Consider the following 17,783-nt stretch of genomic DNA (forward strand, 5'->3'; position numbering starts at 1 on the left):
CCTTTGTTAATCTTGGAGAAATGTGACATCCAACTTTTGGTGATTGTGTTCATGGCATTAAAAAAACATCAAATACCCTCACTGAAAGTCTGCGACCTAACTCTACCCTTGTTCTCAGACTCCAGAATGATAATGCAGAGCAACCGAAAACAGAGGGAGACGAAGCAGGTTGCTCCCTAAGGCAATGAAACAAAACTTACCATCTACGTCTAGATGATTTTCCAGAAAAGCGTCCGTGGCCAATCTAGACGCGCTTTTCCGCAAAAAAGCCCCAATCGCCACTTTCGCGATCGGGACTTTTTTGCGGAAAACAAATCTCGGCTGTCTACACTGGCCCTTTTGCCCGAACGGGAGCAGCATAGTATTTCCACAAAAAGTACTGATTTCTTACAGTAGGAAGTCAGTGCTTTTGTGGAAATTCAAGCGGCCAGCGTAGACAGCTGGCAAGTTTTTCCAGAAAAGCAGCTGATTTTCCGGAAAAATTGACCAGTCTAGACACAGCCACCCGGCGTTCTTTGGCTACGTCTTTCCAAACTCACTTCTGTTAGACCAAGCATGCCTGCTTCCATACCAACAGTAAGCAAGATCAGGAGAAGGCCCTGAAACTTTAATGGAGAAACCATAATGTTAATAGTTTCCGTACACTACTGTGATATTGATGTGAATTCCATCTGACTGTCAGGATCTCCGGAGCACAAACAATATTCCACCTCGTTTCAGTCAGAAGAGAGTCTTGTTATGGGAATTCTACTATAACAGAGCAGATTGCACTAGACCCCCCCCCCCCCCCCCCCCCATGCTGTTTCAGTCTCTTTGAGTTTCTTCTTTAACAGATTTCAGAGGCAAAGGAATATTTCTCCCCTGCTGGTTCTCAGGGCAGGTTTGGAAAGGGGCTATCAATGGCTCCTGACCCCCTCCTTTTGTAGTGCATGTTGCCCGACAGATCTTTACCAGGAAATGTCATATTTTCCTCTCCACGTGATAAAGTCTTTCATCAAGAGATCCATTAGCTAGCAGGCGTCTGTCAGTCTCACAGCATCACCTGTGCATGATTGAAGAAAGGCACGAGATGTCCCACCAGGCAGTTGGGATGCTTCTAGTCTATCTGCACAGTGAGTATTTTAAGCCTGATTTGCTTCTTTTCTACCTCGCTAAAAACAATTCGCTGTCTGCACAAGGACCTTCTGCAGTTCCAAGAGGGGTTAACAGCGACCTGGTCCAAGAGACAGTCGCATCTTTTAGTTCCTCGACTGAAATCTTAAGAGAGGTGATGAAATATTCTGTTTTAAAACAACCTGGATGCAAGACACAAACAGCTTGAAAATAGTTTTGGGTTCTGGATAGTAGCCTGCAATAAAAATGACTTTTTATTTCTACGCTGGCATTTTTCTGGATGACGTTTTTCTGCAGAATGATCAGAAGGAGAATTTGCAATAAAGGCCTGTGTGAATAAATTATGTTCCCATATACAATTTAGTAAAATGCTGGGGTTTGAACTATTGATTTGGGCAAGCATGAGTGGGAACGAGCAACCCACTGAATAGGGCTGGGAATTGGAAGTCGGTATCCCTTGGTTTTAAACTGTACAGTTGCTGTTGTTAGGTTACATCAATTCCTATGCAGACTACATGAAAGCTGACACAACAAATGGCTAGAAAGAGAGAAAAGTTGAAATGAATCTTTAGCGATTGTGTGCTTTGTGTTATTCTTGGATTCTCTGCTCTAGAGAGTGTAAGTAGCTGTCTTTTCCAGAGATTCTTGTTTTAACACACTCCTATCTTCCCTTGTATAGTGACAGCCTCGGAAGAATGGATACAGATCCAGCAAAGCCCAGCACAGATGTGGCTGAGTTCTGGGGAGGCGGCACAGCTGGACTGTCGCCCTTCTAAAGGAGAAGGGAGGGTCATGTGGTACAAGGAACAACCAAGTGGAAGTTTGCTGTGGATTTACCAGAGTTTTGCATCTGCCCCTCCAGATGGAAAATATGCGAGTAAAGTAAATAGTACAGCAAACACGTTTTCACTATTGATCAGTAACGTGCAAAGAAAGGACTCGGGGGTTTATTACTGCGGCCTCTCTGCTTTTCTGTATCTCCAGTCCAACTTCGGGAACGGGACCAGACTCATTGTCACAGGTGAGTGTCCAGGGGCTCAGAACTCTGAGATTCTAATGCTAGGGGGCAGCGTGAAAAAAAAATCGTCTTTTGTGGGCTAGGTAGTGACTGATTCCCAGGCTGCAGCTGTAAGATGCTACGGTTCCTCTGCTGTCTGCTTGGTACAGTAAATTAACAATCAGATTTGATAGCCCTGCTTTTTGATGATTCCTACTGGAACTGCCGTGAGCCTCGGCCGTAGGGTATGTTTCTCCTGCTCCCGCTGTCCTGTCAAAGTTTGCTTATAACTCAAGTTCTTTCCCAGACATTCAGCTGGCTCCATGAAATGATTCCACTCCCCGATTCAGAAAGGGGAATAATCAGTGTCTCAAGCAACACAGTGTGAATTGCGCAAAACAATACAACCTCTGAATAGTGAGATCTCTATATGGTGGATCCCCACTTTGTGCTGATATTCCGACGAGCACTGCTGAAGAGGAAGGCAGATTAGGAATGTCTTTGGGCGGTACTAGATTTGGGCACTACTGGGATGAATGCGGCACTAGGAAGATGTGGAGGGACTTATTATTTGTCAGTAAGAATGATTCCCCTGTCAGGCGTGTCCGTCCAGAGATCTCAAAGCACCTTGCCAAAGTGATTCTGTGGCATTACTCTGTCACAGTTGGGGAAACTGAGGCAAGGAGCTGGGGTGTCAATGAGTTTCCAAGGTCCCTCAGCAAGGCAGTGTCCTCCCCACTACAATGACCAGCTCTTGCTGTGCCTTGGTGCTGACTCGAACAAGCTGTGGGGCATACAACCTACTGTGCTTATATCGGGACAGACAGCTGAGCAGCGATGGGTCGGGGGACTCTCCAAGGGTGGATGCCCCAGAGTGCTAGACAAAACGTTGGACATTTCACACATGCTGCGCTCAAGGGGCACAGGCTGGGGTGGGGGGACTTGCTGAGCTACCACTGGCAGCTCTTTCCAGTCTCTAGTTTCAGGGACTCTCTTTTAGATGCCTCCAAGCCGAGACTTTCCGTCCTGGCGCCCTCCGACCCGGGGGATGCTGAGCTTCCCCACGACGTGCCCCTGCTCTGCCTGCTCTCGGATTTCACTTCCCCCTGGAGCGTTCTCTGGGACACCAGGGAGGAGCCAGATGGCCAGGCAGATGCCGGAGCCATAGATGGGGACGGGGTCTACAGCATCTGGAGCCTAACGACAATCCCGTCCGAGTGGTGGAACCAGGGGACGAGCTGCACGTGTACCGCCAAGGAGAATGGCACAGGGAGAAACATCAGCACTACCGTCGCCAAGGAAACAGGTCCAGTATCGTGTCCTCCAACCTCACCTGCCTCCCTAGGCATTTATCCTAAGCCCCTCACCATGGCATCTGGGCACCAAGTGTGAGCAACAGCCACTCTAGGCTAGAGAGCCAGACAGAACCAGACGGGACGGCTCAGGTGAAGGACAACTGATGGGAAGGAGGAGAGGTTGGGAAACCATCAAGAGGGGGCCTGAGGGGTGGGGCAGTTATGGTTGCAGTTCTGAAAGCCTTTATCTTCCACCCCGTGGGGATGAGATGTGGGTTTCTGGTCAGGAAGCTGGAGCCTTCCCCTCCAGGTGAGCACAGCCAGGCCCCAGAAAGGTCACTTGGGGGGAAGCTCTAGGAGTATCAGGAAGAACATTGTCAGAGGGAACAGCTGGATGAACGCTGGGAATGGCAGCCAGACAGCGAGACCGAACAGATAAGGGCACCGACACCCCAGGGCAGAGCGGGGACCCCCTGTAAATTTAGGCTGGACAAAGCACTGGTGACTTTCACGCAGGGGACAATCCTTTGGGGTCAGGGGGAGCTACAGGGCACCCAGTGGAACAGGGTCATCTCCATCACTGGCTGCCAGGATTCCAAGCTGTCCCCTGTAAATAACTTGATCCTATCGCAGCCATCCCAGAAGCAGGAGGTCTCAGGCTGTGCCACACTGTGCTGACGATCAGCTGATCTGACACAGCGCGGCAGTCTAGACGCAGATCTGTCGTCTGAGGAAACCTTTGTCGACCGATCCTGTAAACCTCGTTTAGCTCATGGTGTTGAAGACCCCCCTTGGCTCATGGAGTTGTATGGGATGTAGGGTTCAGCAGCCCAAGTCTTGATAGGTGTTTTCTAGACTCAGCATCTCTCCTCTCTGCAGGAGACTGTAGGATTGTGTTCTACGCCGGGCTGCCCTGTATTTTCATCCTGCTCCTGATCCAGCTGCTGATCGTGCTCTGGAGAAAGTGCCGCATCAGAGGTAACCCGGTCAATTCTCTGTCTGCTCTAAAGGACCCAGAGGGGGAGCTGGGTCAGTCAGTAGCTTTAAAAACAATGAGTAGCCCTGTGGCACCTAAGGGTGTCTCCACAGCAGAAGAGAAGAGTGAGGGGGGGATTCCAGAGCAGACTTCAACTTCCTGAAGGGAGGTTCCAGAGAGGATGGAGAGAGGCTGTTCTCAGTAGTGGCAGATGGCAGAACAAGGAGCAATGGGGGAGGTCTAGGTTGGATGTTAGGACAAACTATTTCACTAGAAGGGCAGGGAAGCACTGGGATTGGTCCCTATAGAGGGGGGTGGAATCTCCATCCCTAGAGGTAAAAGACAGAACTATGTAGCACTTTAAAGACTAGCAAGATGGTTTATTAGGTGATGAGCTTTCGTGGGCCAGACCCACTTCCTCAGATCAAATAGTGGAAGAAAATCGGCACAACCATATATACCAAAGTAATACAACCAAAAAAATGAACGCATGTAAAATTGACAAATCAAATTTTAGAACAGAGTGGGAGTGAAGGGGAGAAGGTTAGTGTCTGTGAGGTTATGACATAGGGGTGATAATAAGGGAAGTTTCTGTGAGGTAATGACATTAGGGGTGATAATTGGGGAAGCGATCTTTGTAATGGGTGAGATAATTCGAGTCTTTGTTTAAACCCATACATAAAGTGTCAAATTTAAAGTGAAACAAGGCTTACAGGATCTGCCAACGAAGGGTTCTGGGGTTGGCAGATCCCTATCTAGACTGTCGCGCTGTGCTGACAAACAGCTGATCGGTGCAGCGCGGTGGCCATTTTGATTTAAATGAAGCGGTGATTATTTCAATCACCGCTTCATTTCCCTTTTTTGAATAAACTAATCTACATGGCACCGTCGACGGAGATATATGTAAAACCCACTCATCACACATCCCTATAACTGTCCTTTTGTCTCTTTTGTCCATCAGGGAGAGCTGTGCAAAAAGGGAACCCAATACCGATGAGGCAGATCCCACAGGTAAATTGGGTTTTCAGCATTTGGTACATCAGTAGGATACAGCATCTTAACCACAGAGGAATAGAACCAAAGTCTTAGCCAATGTCCAACCCTCGTGTCCACACCTTGCCTTATAAATTCTCTGAGGTTTCATTTGAGTTTATTCTTCTCTGCTCTAGTAGGAGAAGTCGGATGCAGGGTTGTTAGTGCAAAAGGGCTGCCGTGTTCCACCCCAGAGGTGGTTGCAGATTGATGGTGAAATGGTGTGGGGTGTATTTCTGTAAAGGACCGGACTGCCTGAACACCATCCTCACCTCCTGTGTGTCTCAAGCCACCAACAGCAAGATCGGTATAGCTCCTTTTTGGGGCATAAGGATCTTGCGGAAAAAGAGGTTTTTTTGCACAAAAAGAAAATGTCCACAACTGCTTGTTTTTGTGCAAAAATCCCAGCACAGAAACAGATCGGCAGGAAATATGCAAATGAGATTGTGACTCATGCAAATGAGTCCCTCATTTGCATATTTTCTTACAGAGAAAACTCGTAGTGTAGACGTAGTCAGAATTACACCAGGTCTTTCCTGGATTTTTATTTCAGACGGAATATGCCGCCCTGCCGCACAGGAACCGAAGTGCTCCGCTGTGACTGCTGTCCTCTCACAGGAGTGGTGTGGAGTTTTTAAAGCAAGAGACGCACACAGAAAGGGCGCGAGAGAGAGCCCGAGACGTATGGGAAGTCTCTTGGGTGTGATGTGAGTCTCTCTGAAATGCAGCCACTTCCAGAGGCAGGTCTCTGGCCTGTATTCTGGGCTGACGCCTCCGTTCTTGCAAATAAAGCCGCGTGGATCATTAGCAAGCGTGTGAGGCACTGGAATTACCTCACCTCAAACGTGACACTTCCCATACCGGAGCCCCTGCCACAGTCGGTACTACTTGCGAGGGTGCCTCCTGCTGGCAGCTCCTGGGATTAGCTCCTCCCCGTTCCGACACCCCCACCTCTCACCTGGCTCATGCTGCAGCCATGCTCGCTCTCTGGGACGCGGCTCCTTTCCTCCTCACCACTTGGCTGCTCCCTCTTCAGGCCTTGGGCTGCTGGCCTGCTCCCTGAGGGGGTTCCCCTCTGTCTGGGTATCAAAGTGATACAGGATGAACTGCCCCCGATCATCACCGCTCACTGCCCGGCCGCAGGGCCACAAACCACCCTCTGCTCCTGGTGCTAGCTCGGAGACCCTGAGTCGATGGCGATGGTCTCACCTTGCTGGGGCTACCCCGAGCCGTCGCCTTCCCTGCCTCTCCAACCACACCGCCACGCTGCTGGGGTAAATCCTTCCAGCAGGCCCTGGCTCTCCAGGGCCTCTCCTCTGCCCCCGGGCTTCCTCCTTCCCCTCCGCAATGCCTAGAGAGGGACTCTGGCCGTCCTCACCACAGCCTCGTCTGCTGCCGGCTCCCCGGCTAGAGACCAGCGCTGCCTGGTCCTGCTCCACTGGGCTCCCCCATCCCTCGGGGCCAAACGAGGCCTCCTCATTCCCCTTCGCTAGAGCCTGCCCCCTTCTCTGGCTCCTCATCAACCTCTGTCGCCTTCTAGGCTGGTGGGGAGGGGAGCCCCCAGCATGCCCCTAGCGTCATTGGTGCTGAGGGAGGGCGATGAGGCACCCGCTCAGCGGGAGAAGCTGCGTCTTGCACCTGAGGAGGTTTCCCAGCCAAGCTCTACCCAGTGGAGGGAGCCCAGCCCAAGGCTGGTTGTGCGGGGGCTCTGGGGTCAGGGCTGAGCTCACAGTCTGGGCTGCATCACCACGTTGTTCCTGTCACGCGTGGGGAGCCACGGAGCTGGCTGGGCATCTGGGGGAAAGCTTTGTTGCTGTTAGAAGACAGGCAGGTGCTGGCTCGAGGCCCGTGGACGGAGCCCTGCGGGAAAAGCAGCCGCCTCCCAAGGAGTTCGTGGGAGTTGCTGCCCCAGGATGGGGTCGTCAGAGAGAGCCTGACCTCACACAGCTCCATCCTGACTCAGTTTCCCTCCCAGGGTCTCCCCTCACAGCACGGCATGATGCTGCTGGCAGGGTCCTGCCCATGGCAGTTCCTAGGTCAAGGAGGCTGCCCAAAGCAAGGCACACCTTGCTATAGAGTCACTTCCGTCCGGTTCTGCCCCTTCCAGGTGCTGCGCATGTCAGTGCCAGGGCTGGCTCTGTATCTGGGTCACCCTGGTCCTGCTTTGCCCCCAATAACGTTCCCGCGTCTCATGCCCAGTGAGGTGGAGTTTCAGGTTGCCATGGCTACAACCTCCCTCCCATCTAGCGAAACTAGGGATGTAAAGTCCTGTGTAATAGGTTCACCAGTTAAACATGGTACGAAACATTGTTTAACTGGGGATAGTGGGAGGAGGGGGCGCTCTAGCCAGAAGGGGCTCTTCCAGCCCCATGAGAGGTTGCTTCTTTTGGCCCCATGCAGGGCTGCTGGCTCCTAGCCCCATGGGAGCCGGCAGCCCCTCACACAGGCCAGGTGGGGCTGGAGCAGCCCTTTGCCTGCGGCGGGACGTGGGTGGGGGGCAGCTCCTGGGTACCGTTTAACCGTTACCCAGTAAGCATCACCCGTTAATCATCCCCCGTTCGCATCCCCCATCGAAACCACTCAGGACTCGGCTTAGACACCAGAGGGGCTGCGTTCGCTGCCCCTGCCTGTGTGAGTAAGGCAGGCCCGGAGCCCCAGCTCCTCTCACCAGCCCCCAGCCGGAGGAATCAAGCTCAGGACGTTTTGGGGAGGAGAGAGAGGGGAGCAAACGTCTCCCTCCCAGCTCACAGAACAGCGGTGGGGCCGTTCTGCAGCTGCCGTTCCAACGTCAGGGCTGGAGCAGACTCCATAGCCCCGGCCCCCAACCTCACAAGGGCTGTTGTCCAGAGGAATGGGGGGGAGGGCGGTAGAGTCACTCCTTGCCATCCCCCTCCCCACGCTTTGGTCACACTGAGCAGAGAGCTGAGCTCCGGGGCGCACAGGGAGCGTGTAAGCCACACACAGGCTCCCGCACTCCTGCGCCCCTTAGGACGTGACTCTGCACTGGCTGCTTCGGCTGTGTGGGACCCTCCCCTCCCTCAAAGGGGCAGGCGTTGTCGATAAACACACATACATGTGGCAAAGGTGCCTGCATATCTCACTAGGAAATCTCCCACCTTCAAGGGCCTGGGTCTGTATCTGACTTCCTGCTGTTGAAAGTCTACATGGACCAGTGGGTTAATTTTCAGTTACCTTTTAGAAGGGAGCCACATGCAGAGCCGAAAACTACAGTAAAAAGAAACCAACAGCCGTTACAGGCAGCCAACCCCTTACTGGCTGGCTACAGTCACTGAGATCAGCTGTGAAACAGCTGCGAGCATCTAGGCTTGGATCCTCCTGAGAGCGACAGCTTCCCCTTTTTCGCTTTCACTCGTCTCTGCTCCTTGCTCGTGAGCCTTTGACTCAAACGCCAGTTGGGTGTAAATGGTTTGACCCTGTCTGACAACATGTAACAACATCAGATACCTCCCCATGTGGCCAAATAGCCAAACCGACACACCTGGATGATTACACTTCATTGAAAATTCCTCTGTGCCAACAGCACATGTCACAGACGTAGAAACCACCATGGGGATCTGGCATTAAAATTTCAGCCCTCGGCCTGGAAAAGGAGGGAGACCGCGTTTAACGTTCCCGTTCACTCCTCTGAGTCTGCAGCGTTCTCTCTTTTGCTGAATAAAAGACTCAATCCAGAACCACAAGGGCCTTGGGAATTCTGTCTCCTCAGTTCACTGATTTCGAAGTCCGAGAGAAGGGCTCATTGGTGTAAACTGAAGGTTTTGTTCACACCACGTTTCAGATCATTTCTATCCAGATCCTCTTTATCTCACCACTCGCCGCTTCACTGTGCACTAACCACCAAAGGCTCACCAGGCCTTTGTCACCAGGTCACATACATCACGGTTTGTATCATCACCCGCAGATTCCCATGGGAGTTGAACCTGCTGAATTCAGGCAGAAGTTTGCCCCGTGTGATAAAGCGAACGAGTGATGGGAGCAGGGCGATAGCGGGTCCAAGCACCGGGCCTGGCTGCATCCAGAGCAGCTGCTGTGTTACAGCTCTGTAGGAAGGAAGGAACGTTCAATACATACAAGCGGTGCTGGTAGAGCTGTTTCCAATTTGTGTTGCGAAACCAGCCCATCTCTTAAGGGGCTGCCACTAAGGTCCTTGCACAGACACAGAGGCTGTGTCTACACTGGGCCACTTATTCTGGAAAATCAGCCGCTTTTCCGGAATAAGCTGCCAGCTGTCTACACTGGCCCCTTGAATTTCCAGAAAAGCACTGACGATCTACTGTATAAAATCAGCTGCTTTTCCGGAAAAACTATGCTGCTCCCGCTCGGGCAAAAGTCCTTTTTCCGGAAAACTGTTCCGGAAAAGGGCCAGTGTAGACAGCACAGTAGTCTTTTCCGCAAAAAAGCCCCGATCGCGAAAATGACGATCGGGGCTTTTTTGCGGAAAAGCACGTCTACATTGGCCACAGACGCTTTTCCGGAAAAAGGGCTTTTCCAGAAAAGCAGCCTGCCAATGTAGATGCTCTTTTTCCGGAAATACTTATAACGGAAAACTGTTTCGTTTTAAGCATTTCCGGAAATTCATGCCAGTGTAGACACAGCCAGAGCATGTTGATTACCTGGATTGGAAGAGCCGTATCTCCAGGCCAGGCTCAGAGACAGCATCAACCCCACCAGGAAAGCTGCCACGGCGTAGCGCACCGTCTGTGGCAGACACCAGCTGGGAGGGACTGTGGAGGAAGCAGACACCAGCAAACACGTCAGGAGCTGAGAGAATCTTGCCTGCACGTTTTCATTAAACCCTTTGGATTTTATATCCAGTCCTGGCTCCTAATTCCCCTCTCCCCCATAGTTATCCTTACTGAGTTCTTGCCAGCGCTGCCTGGTGAAAGCTGCCCTAGAAATCAGAGCCACATTGTCTTGGGGTCCCTTTTGTGGTTTCCCCAAATGCTCCGCAAATCTGCTTCCTTTTAATTATGATATAAATGATTCCAGCTTTTTGTGATGGCAGATTACACCGAGGTCGCTCCCAGGGCGGCCACTTCACATACATATTGCGTCTTCATTTCCTTTAGTCTCAAGTATAACACCACTCACCTTCCGGGTACCTGGCAATTCTCTTCACACTCCTGCCAGAGGAGTTGAATTTGACGTCACAGGTGAAAATCTTCCCGCTGGCCCAGGTGTCCACGGGGACACTGATATGATTTATGAACACGAAGGAGCCGTCCTTTGCTTTCAGTGTCCATGGGACCCTTGGCTCCTGCAGCTCCCCAGAAATATTCCAGGAGATTTGGACGAGGTTGGAGACTCTGAGGACCACGCAGGCCAGATGAGCCGTCCCGTTGGCGAGGAGGCTGCCAGGAGACGGAGCCAGAGACAGCACCCAAGTGTTGGAGGTGTAGCTGTCTGGACAGAATAAAGCAGAGATTTCAGTGTGATGCGCAGCTGAGCCACAGCTGGAGTTAACGGTTAATGGCAGAAGATGAAGCAGCAAAAAGGGAAAATGTGAAGAATAAAACGGAATGATAGCCAGCCAAACCCAAAGCCACATTTGCAGAAGGGACACTCCATGCTAACCTAGACACTGGGGTAGTTCTAAGAACACCTCTTAATGCCAAGACGTTGTTTATTCACACATGATTCTGAGGTTTCAAATTTTTCCAGGGTTGATTTTCCATTGTGCAAAAATAGATGTTCTATTCTTTGAGATGAGTGATGGTGTATTCGCTCCTTATAGATTTCAGAGCGGCTCTGTTTTAACAATGGGATCCTTGATAAGAACGGCCAGACTGGGTCAGACCAAAGATCCATCAAGCCCAGTATCCTGTCTGCCCCCAGTGGCCAATGCCAGGTGCCCCAGAGGGAGTGAACAGAACAAGTAATGCTCAAGCGATCTCTCTCCTGCCATCCATCTCCACCCTCTGACAAAAAGAGGCTAGGGACACCATTCCTTACCCATCCTAGCTAATAGCCATTAATGGACTTAACCTCTATGAATGTATCTAGCTCTTTTTTAAACCCTGTTACAGTCCTAGCCTTCACAATCTCCTCAGGCAAGGAGTTCCACAAGTTGACTGTGCACTGTGTGAAAAAGAACTTCCTTTTGTTTGTTTTAAACCTGCTGCCCATTAATTTCATTTGGTGCCCAGTAGTTCTTTTATTATGGGAACAAATAAATAACTTTTCCTTATTTACTTTCTCCGCACCACTCACGATTTTATAGACCTCTAATACCTCTGATAACTGTGACACCACCATTTAACATGTTCCTGCGCACATGAAATCGGCCTGCATTGCCCCACCATTTCTTTTCTGCACACCCAGTTCTGCATCCTTACCTCCAACAACCAGGGTGGATCCGTTGCCAAACTCCAAGAAGCTGACGTACAAATCGGTACAGTAATAAACCCCGGAGTCATCCCTTTGGACATTGTAGATTTTCAGTGTCACGGTGTCTCCTTCAGCTATGCAAGCAGCTTTACTTACATTTTGCTTATCTGCGCATCTCTTAATTAACATGGGTGCCCCAGTGTCTCGCCTCCTGTACCATTGAACTGTAACGCCGCCTCCTAAAAATTTATTTTGGGAAGAGCACTGGATCTCGGCTATATCGTTCATGTGCACGAAGAGGAACGGCTGAGGCTGGTGCAGAAATAGCTGCACTTGTACCACTGCAGAATAAAACAGGGCGCGTTATTAGAGTAAGCCTCCAGCAGATCTTCACTGGCCCCCAATAAACTGGCTTCTCCACAATTAGAACAAATGCAATCCAATTGATCTGCGCAAAAGTACATGGACGAGCATCAAAACTGCAGCTGAACAGTCCTAAGCTACTGGATATCATTAAAGTCAACGTCTTATTGAAAATGGAACAACAAAAGCAAAAGTTGTACCCGTGAAAGACCAAAGCAGATATCTGGCGAACAGCATGGTTGTTACCAACAATACCCTGAAAGATGAAATCGAAAAGCTCCCATCTGGTGATGCTGCTTGAGTGCAAATGGTCTGGCATCGTGGTCGGTTCTGCTGAGGAACGCCTCCAGCGGAGGTGGGGGGAATGTGCTGTGGTGACAGATGGCTCTCACGGAGGTTTCTGAAAGAACTTGCTTGGGACAAGCTATTTCTTGTTGCCTGTTACTGAGTTGGAGTCAAACTCTGATATAATAGAACAATTCAGTGGTGGTTGAACTTCTGTAATCTGGCAATATCCGTGGTCTGATGTGATTTTACTTAGCCAGATGTCCACTTACCATGGGTGTGGCTAAGTTTCCCGCAGTCCAGTAAAGTTTGTTGACAGCCCCCAGTCCTGGCTCTCAGAATTCTGGGCTGTTCTTTAGCTCTGTCATGTTACTGGATTTTAAGGGGATCAGACAGGTCACTGCTGCACCCATGGAGGGGATGGGGGTGTTTGCCCCAAAAGTTGGTACAAAAGGGGCCATCTGAGGTGTCGAATGAGAGCTTATGTTCTACTGATTCTGTATATGCTATTCATGTACGTGTAAGATATCTGTGTGTGGAGTTATACATACGTACTCTGTGTGGATGCTGGAAAACATTATGTCTGTGCCTGAGCAATGGGCAAGGAATGCTCAGCCAATGGCTACACTAATTAGCAAGGAGACAATGAAGCTCTAGGTACCAATACACACCTCAGCAATGTGACTGATACATGCAAACCAGTCAGGGCCAAAGGGCTACCAGCATGGGACACAGGGATAGATTGTTGGACCATGTGACCTTCTCTGGCCAGGAAGATGCCGGGGGAGGGAGGGTATATAAGTGCCATGTGGCACCCTCCAACTGGTCTTGAGTTCAGCTCCTGATCCCAGATGCAGCCTTGCAGGGAACAACGAGCCGGGAAGAACCGTGGACCCGTCCTGACATAGGATGTACACCAGAGACTTTTAAGATAGCAGTTTATAACATCTCTACTAAGAGCCTGTATCGAGAACTGGGTGATTCGATGCATGTAATGCATTTTCTTTAACAACCTTACTCTCATGCTTTTCTTTTCTTTAGTAATAAACCTTTAGATTGTAGATTCTAAAGGATTTGCTCAGCATGCTCTCGTGGGTAAGATCCAGAGTGTAAATTGACCTGGGAACTGCAGCTGGTTTCTTGGGACCGGAAGAACCCATTCGGGGTAGGTGAGATTGGTTTCTATAACCCCTCACCTGTGAGTTAGGCCCAGGGCTGATTGGGGCACAAGAAGAGCTGGGATGTCAGAGGAGTTTTGCTCGTGAGGCTTCTGGCTGGTCAGATGGGCAGCTGAAGCGTTTGGTGTGACTGATTTGTGGCCTATTTGGGAAGGTCTCCAGTCTGGGGCTGTAAGGAGCCCTGAGTCTGAGCAATTTGCCCTGAGTGGCCACCCTCAGCGGTGCCCAGAGCCAGCCAGGTCTATCACAAGCTCTGATTTACCCCTAAATATCTTTGAAGAGCCCAGCAAGAGGTGCAAGTGTTGGTAATGCTGGTAGGCAATGTTCACCTCCTGTGGTCCAGTAAATCCTCTGGTTCAGCATCGCTCAGGTCTCAGGGATGCTGGACTAGAGAGGATCAATCTGTATAACAAAATTAGTCTATGGCACCACATAGAATAGGTGTGAGACAGTCCAACACAGAAGAACAACTCGAGCAGAAATGGGAAATACCAGGGCTTTTGGATGGGTAAGACAAGTGCATACAACACTAGTTAAAGGTGTGCGTCTGTAGATTGCCTTTCTATCTGCTGCCTCTTGCAAATGATTTTCCCAAGAGATCTCACACTCAGTCTCACACACACACACACACACACACACACACACACACACACACACACACCCCCCATAGTTTTAAAGAGCTCAGCTCCCATTGAGGCTGCGGTGGATAGGAGAAGTGCGGGCCAGCAGTTGGTGATTAAAGGGTTGAACTCAGGTAGCTAGGGCGTGTTGGCAGGGAGCCAGAAGAACCAATGGGATACAGTGCTGACATTTGAACTGAAAAGATATGCCTGCTTGCTGTCTCTTTGTAAGTGTTTAAGCCAGGAGCTGGGGGGAAAAGATGAATTAACCCAGGCAGGACTATCATGCCTACAAGGAATACTGAGCATGGACGTGGACTGGACTAAGAAGTGGATCATGAGTAAACAGGGAAAAATGTATATTTAATTGCAATCTGGCTATTTTCTTTGGTTGTTTGCGTAAGCTTCTCTGTGTAAAATCCATGTGCCCCCCCCCCATTCACTGTATCTAAGCTGTACCCAGAGATACTATGTTCTCTGTGTTTTAATTGGTTTTTCTCAGTTGCGCTGTAACACCTAGCAACCAAGTATGCTTTATTAAGTGTATCTTTTTTTTCTGTTAATAAAACCATCTTTTTTAAGGTGATGATTTGATGCTTGTGTCCTGGGAAGTAGCAGGGGGTCTGTGTGCCTGCCTAAGACTAAGAGGTCAGCTATCAGAGTTTTTTTTTTTTTACTGTTTTTCTCATGCTCTCTTGTAGTAAAAAAGCTTAAGGGGGTACCCCCTGGAAGAACTTCAAATGATTCTTTCTGGGTCTAAAAAGAAGGTTGTTGTTTTGTTTTTTTTGTTTTTTACACTTGATGGTGGCAGCCTATCTCCAAGGGCAGGAAATCTGTGACCTATTTAAGGTCTCTTACGGGCCCCACCTTCTGCACTCGGCGTGCCAGAGTGGGGAACAGCCTTAACAGAGACACTTATCGAATGGCATAATTTTCCTGTGTGCTCAGCCCCTAGTAGCCCCCACTGGCCACATGTGGCTGGATTCCCAAAAGGTCACCACCCAGTGGGTGTCTAATGCACCAAGCACACGTAAAAATCTGGCCCATCTTTAGGTGCCAAAGGGTAGGTCTCCACGGCAGCTGGCAAGGTAGTTCCCAGACCGAGTAGATAGATGTGTGCTAGCTCTGCTCAAACTACTGTGGGACAAACCAGTGCAGGTACAACAACTTGGGCGGTGGATCAGTTCCCAGGATCTGGGAGGTTGGACCCAGTTGCACTTGGGAAGTCAGCCTGAACTGCCACCTGTTCCACTGTAGCCACGGCACAATCTGACAATGTACCCGTGTCAGCACCTCCCCTCCCAGATGCAGTGTAGACGTGCCCTGAATGAGCACTGGACCCTGGTGAAAATGTGGTCCCAGCCATGGCCGAAGAACCCTGGAAAAATAGCCACGAGGGGTAACGCAGCTCCCTGTTGCTTCAGTATTTTATCCACCCCTGCCTTTTATTTCTTGTCAACATGATACCGAACAGTAATTTGGGGCCAGATTCTCAGCTGGTGTAAATCAGCATCACGCCACTGACACCAATGGCCCAGAGCAGATTGACACTAGTTGTGTATCTGGCCGTTGGAGGACTGTAGGTGGCTGCTGAATGCTCATACTATGGCTTGCTTCACAAATGAGACAACAAACTCCATGGGACTGAATTTTTCCAGAGTCCAGGGCAACTCAAACGCTGTCACTTACCCCCAAAGGGTGAAGTTTCTGATTCTGCATTTTACGCACCTCAAACGACACTGAGTTGAGTGACATCGTTCCGGGGACACAACCCACCGGGGCAGCTTAAAGCAGCCATTAGGCTGCGCCAGATTCCATGTGGCCCGATAATGGCCATATGCAGGGCTCACTGAGCTGCGGCGAGCCCCGCTCACCAGCCGCGCTGTCCGGCGATCTGCGCATGCACAGATCGCCCGAACCCGGCTCTTCCACAGGCGAGTAGATTACATAGTTTGTTGAGCCCTGGCCATGGGATGATGGGAGAGTGGGCTCAGCAGAGGATGAAGGATTTTATTAAGGTGGAGGCTTGAAAGGGCAATTTGGATGCCCAATGTATCTGGCCAACCAAATCCCAGGTAACATCCACATAACGCATTACCTGATTCCAGGCTGCCTCAGTGAAGGCTGTTTACAAGGGGTGTATTTAAAACAGTGCAAAGGAGCTGAGGCTAGTGAGCGGGCCGCATGAGCGGCCTTCTTCATCTCAGCGGGCCGCAAGATTGTTGGAACCAAGACGGTCTCCCGGCATCGGGTAGTTTTTTGCTCGTGGCGCTTGCATAACTAGAACTTGCATACTGTGCCAACGGAACCATGGCCGCACTGCGATTGGCTGCCGAGGGAGCACACGGTGCTCACAGTCGATGCCGGATGCAATCCACCCCCACCTCCCTGCACAGCCCCTTGTTTTACATGCACTAGGAAAAAAACCGATGTGGACGGAAACCAGCAGAAGCTGGTAACTCTGCACGTGGGCAACGGGAAACAAAATATCTTGTGAGCCACACAGAGGACCTGGCTGGGCTGCATGCAGCCTGTGGGTGGCAGGCTGCCCATCACGGCTTTAGAATGTCTCCTTGGGCATTACATTTCACTGTGTTCTCTCTACAAACACATTACACTACAGAGCACGAATCTTGCCCTTCTCTGAAATCAGTGTCCTAAACAAAAATTTAGACCTAATTTTTCCCAAGTGGAGAGACACCATCATACTTTCATATTTAATCATCAATGCCTTTCCCACTGGGCCACACCCCACTCTCTTCCTTGGTCTGAACTAATAATTAAATGCTCAAGCCAAATTTTCTATTTGCTAATCCCCCACTTCCTCAGTGCCCAACGAATCTGTTGGTTGGTTTACGTAAATCCTTTGCTTAAATCATGTAATATACCTCTTGGTGGCTGCTGTGTTGACAGGCTACAAATAGAAAAGCTAGATAAAAAAAACCCATATTCGCATGCTGGGAGGCTATAGCTTAATAGGACTTCTATTCTTAGAATACAGAACAATGACAAAAAGTAGCCAAAAACAGAATGGCAAAGCTGCTCCTTAAAAGAGAGAGACACAGATTTTCCCCACACATTGTTCTAGGCTAGCGCTTTCCAGACTGGCTCTAGCTAGGCCCAAATTGCACATTTCCCTGCAGACAGGAAGTAGGACCAGGAAAACCTCCTGAAATTTACAGTGATAAATCACAATTTTAACACAGGTTGCATATACCTCAGTGAGAGTTTATTGCCATTTTATTGATGCTAATACTATTTGACCTTATAAATCCCTGAAGCACAGAAAATATTTTACCTCATCTGCAGTCATAACAAATAATTGGATGCCCAGAACAAGACTAACACAAATATTCCACCTGAGATACACTCCACGTTGTTACTCCCTCTGACCTTGAGTTTCTCTAAGACTGTCTAGACTGTAGGCTTCTTTCGGAAGAAGCTTTTTTTCAGAAGAGATCTTTCGAAAAAACTTCTTCTGGAGGAGAGTGTCCACACTGCAAAAGCACATTGAAAAAGCGATCTGCTTTTTCAAAAGAGAGCGTCCAGACTGAATGGACTTTTTCTCACATGTAA

The 17,783-nt window shown here is 49.9% G+C and overlaps 2 protein-coding genes across 2 annotated transcripts; one reads left to right on the top strand and one right to left on the bottom strand.

Moving 5' to 3' along the window:
* Positions 1 to 1,048: 1,048 nt before the first annotated feature.
* Positions 1,049 to 6,330, top strand: LOC142819723 (uncharacterized). The gene is made up of 6 exons (XM_075908309.2): positions 1,049 to 1,112; positions 1,793 to 2,134; positions 3,111 to 3,416; positions 4,285 to 4,383; positions 5,343 to 5,392; positions 5,967 to 6,330. Exons 1-6 carry the CDS (start codon positions 1,049 to 1,051, stop codon positions 6,012 to 6,014), a joined length of 909 nt encoding a protein of 302 aa, XP_075764424.2. The 3' UTR covers positions 6,015 to 6,330.
* Positions 6,331 to 10,009: 3,679 nt separating this feature from the next.
* Positions 10,010 to 12,443, bottom strand: LOC149521801 (immunoglobulin alpha-2 heavy chain-like). The gene is made up of 4 exons (XM_089772707.1): positions 12,371 to 12,443; positions 11,770 to 12,102; positions 10,529 to 10,837; positions 10,010 to 10,173 (listed from the first exon to the last, which is right to left on the bottom strand). The coding sequence occupies exons 1-4, from the start codon at positions 12,441 to 12,443 to the stop codon at positions 10,010 to 10,012; spliced, it is 879 nt and encodes a 292-aa protein (XP_089628833.1).
* Positions 12,444 to 17,783: the final 5,340 nt, after the last annotated feature.

The sequence above is a fragment of the Pelodiscus sinensis genome, chromosome 22 (genome assembly GCF_052426305.1).
Source record: "Pelodiscus sinensis isolate ZL-2025 chromosome 22, ASM5242630v1, whole genome shotgun sequence".
NCBI lineage: Eukaryota > Metazoa > Chordata > Testudines > Trionychidae > Pelodiscus > Pelodiscus sinensis.

Bases quoted from the DNA above. Each gene is read 5' to 3' on its own strand.
- LOC142819723 (XM_075908309.2), top strand. From the start codon at position 1,049: ATGATTGAAGAAAGGCACGAGATGTCCCACCAGGCAGTTGGGATGCTT. The intron at 3,417-4,284 runs GTCCAGTATCGT...TCCTCTCTGCAG, and splicing joins TACCGTCGCCAAGGAAACAG to GAGACTGTAGGATTGTGTTC. The intron at 5,393-5,966 runs GTAAATTGGGTT...TTTTTATTTCAG, and splicing joins CGATGAGGCAGATCCCACAG to ACGGAATATGCCGCCCTGCC.
- LOC149521801 (XM_089772707.1), bottom strand. From the start codon at position 12,443: ATGCCAGACCATTTGCACTCAAGCAGCATCACCAGATGGGAGCTTTTC. The intron at 12,103-12,370 runs GTAACAACCATG...TTTATTCTGCAG, and splicing joins CATCTTTCAGGGTATTGTTG to TGGTACAAGTGCAGCTATTT. The intron at 10,174-10,528 runs AAGGTGAGTGGT...GTTTGCTGGTGT, and splicing joins GAGAATTGCCAGGTACCCGG to CTGCTTCCTCCACAGTCCCT.